The sequence below is a fragment of the Sinocyclocheilus anshuiensis genome, unplaced genomic scaffold (genome assembly GCF_001515605.1).
Source record: "Sinocyclocheilus anshuiensis isolate Anshui unplaced genomic scaffold, SAMN03320099.WGS_v1.1 scaffold2799, whole genome shotgun sequence".
Taxonomy (NCBI): Eukaryota; Metazoa; Chordata; class Actinopteri; order Cypriniformes; family Cyprinidae; genus Sinocyclocheilus; species Sinocyclocheilus anshuiensis.
The window spans coordinates 241,069-242,531 of record NW_015548372.1 but is presented as its reverse complement, the minus strand read 5'-3'; the positions used below and the strand labels follow the sequence as shown (position 1 = coordinate 242,531).

Here is a 1,463-nt window from a genome sequence, read left to right as displayed (position 1 = left end):
CGATTCTCATTTTTACGGAACAATATCGATTCTTAAATCCCAAGAATCGATTATTCTAGCCTGTTTTCAGTTAATTGACTGAACGTTGAAGGGCACTTCCCATCCAATATATCGCAATAAGCATTCTGCTGTGGTGCATTTAATATGAAACAAAGTCTTTACATGTGAAGTAAAACTGAAAATTGAGGATGCAGTGCATCGTGATATCGAATTGAATTGAGTCGATGACATGGTAATCGTAATCGAACGAACCGTAAGACCAGTGTAGGTTCACACCCCTACTACATAACATGGACTAGCGTCTTCTGCCGTTATGGTTTCATTACAATGTATCTGTCTGCTAAATCAAATAAATATCACAGAGGTGGCAAACGTGTGAAATCAAGCGGACTCACCTGACAGTCAGCACATTAAAGTTTCCCTCTGCTAAAGAGAATCCCTGATTATCTGTGCGGGACAGGCCGAAACCAAACGTCAGGACAGAAACGGTGAGCGTCAGGAGGCGGGTGATGACAAACAGCAGAGCCCACAGCGTGAACCTAAGATGCAAACACAGGCCAGGCCTCTTAACAACAGCCTGAACAGTTCAAAGACGATCTCAGCAGGGGAAGGGAAATGAAGCAGGCAGAAATCATATACAATTCTAAGATTATATGGCAAGACAAATGTGGAAAGAAGCACAATGTGAGGGCTCAAGATAGGGAGTGAACGAACCCCTTCTGCTTGTTTTCATCACTGAAGTAGAAGAGTCGCGAGGCGTGGAAGAGCAGCTCTACCAGATAATGCGGCACCAGAAGAACCAGACCCAGGCGGTGGAGACTGAGAGAGAGGACACACCCGAGTCAGTTTCACTCAATAACTCAAACACACGTCCACAAACTGCTTCCTCATGAATTAACCACTATTGCTGCACTCATCTACCAAGCACTGTTATAAAAACAACCGTACCTTCAGATTCTGTGCGGTGCTTAGTTCACAGAAGTGACAGAAATAAAATTCCACTGATGCAATAGTTGCTCCCTTAAATTGATTTCCAGCAGATTTTTACCATTATAATGGCATTTTTTAAAGCTTATTAGATGCAAGCATCATCTTATGTCAAATTCTTGCATTTAAAATGGTAATAATATTAAGACATCTGATGTGGCATTTAGATGTATTTACACAGTCATTCATTCAGACAATTCAATTAAATGCCCGATTCATTTAGTCATTGAATCATTCATGAAAATGATTTGTTCAAAACAAGTATGTGCAACAAGTATGTGTTGCTCACAGACACAAAACAATTCTGCTGTGATTTCATTAAGACATTTTCATTGACAAAATAAAGCAAAAACATACTGTGTCTAAAATGTAAGTCAAAATGTTTACTTACCGTTTTAAAAAATCAATATGACATTCACAATCATGCTGATATCTGGGAAAAACAGCACTCCTGCTCATGTGATATTGCTTAACTT

The 1,463-nt window shown here is 39.7% G+C and overlaps 1 protein-coding gene across 1 annotated transcript in view; it reads right to left on the bottom strand.

Moving 5' to 3' along the window:
- Nucleotides 1–1,463, bottom strand: part of LOC107656677 (translocating chain-associated membrane protein 1-like) — a 12,047-nt gene that overhangs the window by 6,203 nt on the left and 4,381 nt on the right. Inside the window, exons 8-9 of the mRNA XM_016444618.1 lie at nt 715–819; nt 396–539 (exon numbers count right to left, since the gene is read on the bottom strand). Of these exons, the coding sequence (XP_016300104.1) occupies nt 396–539; nt 715–819 (249 nt within the window). The remainder of the gene's footprint in view (nt 1–395; nt 540–714; nt 820–1,463) is intronic.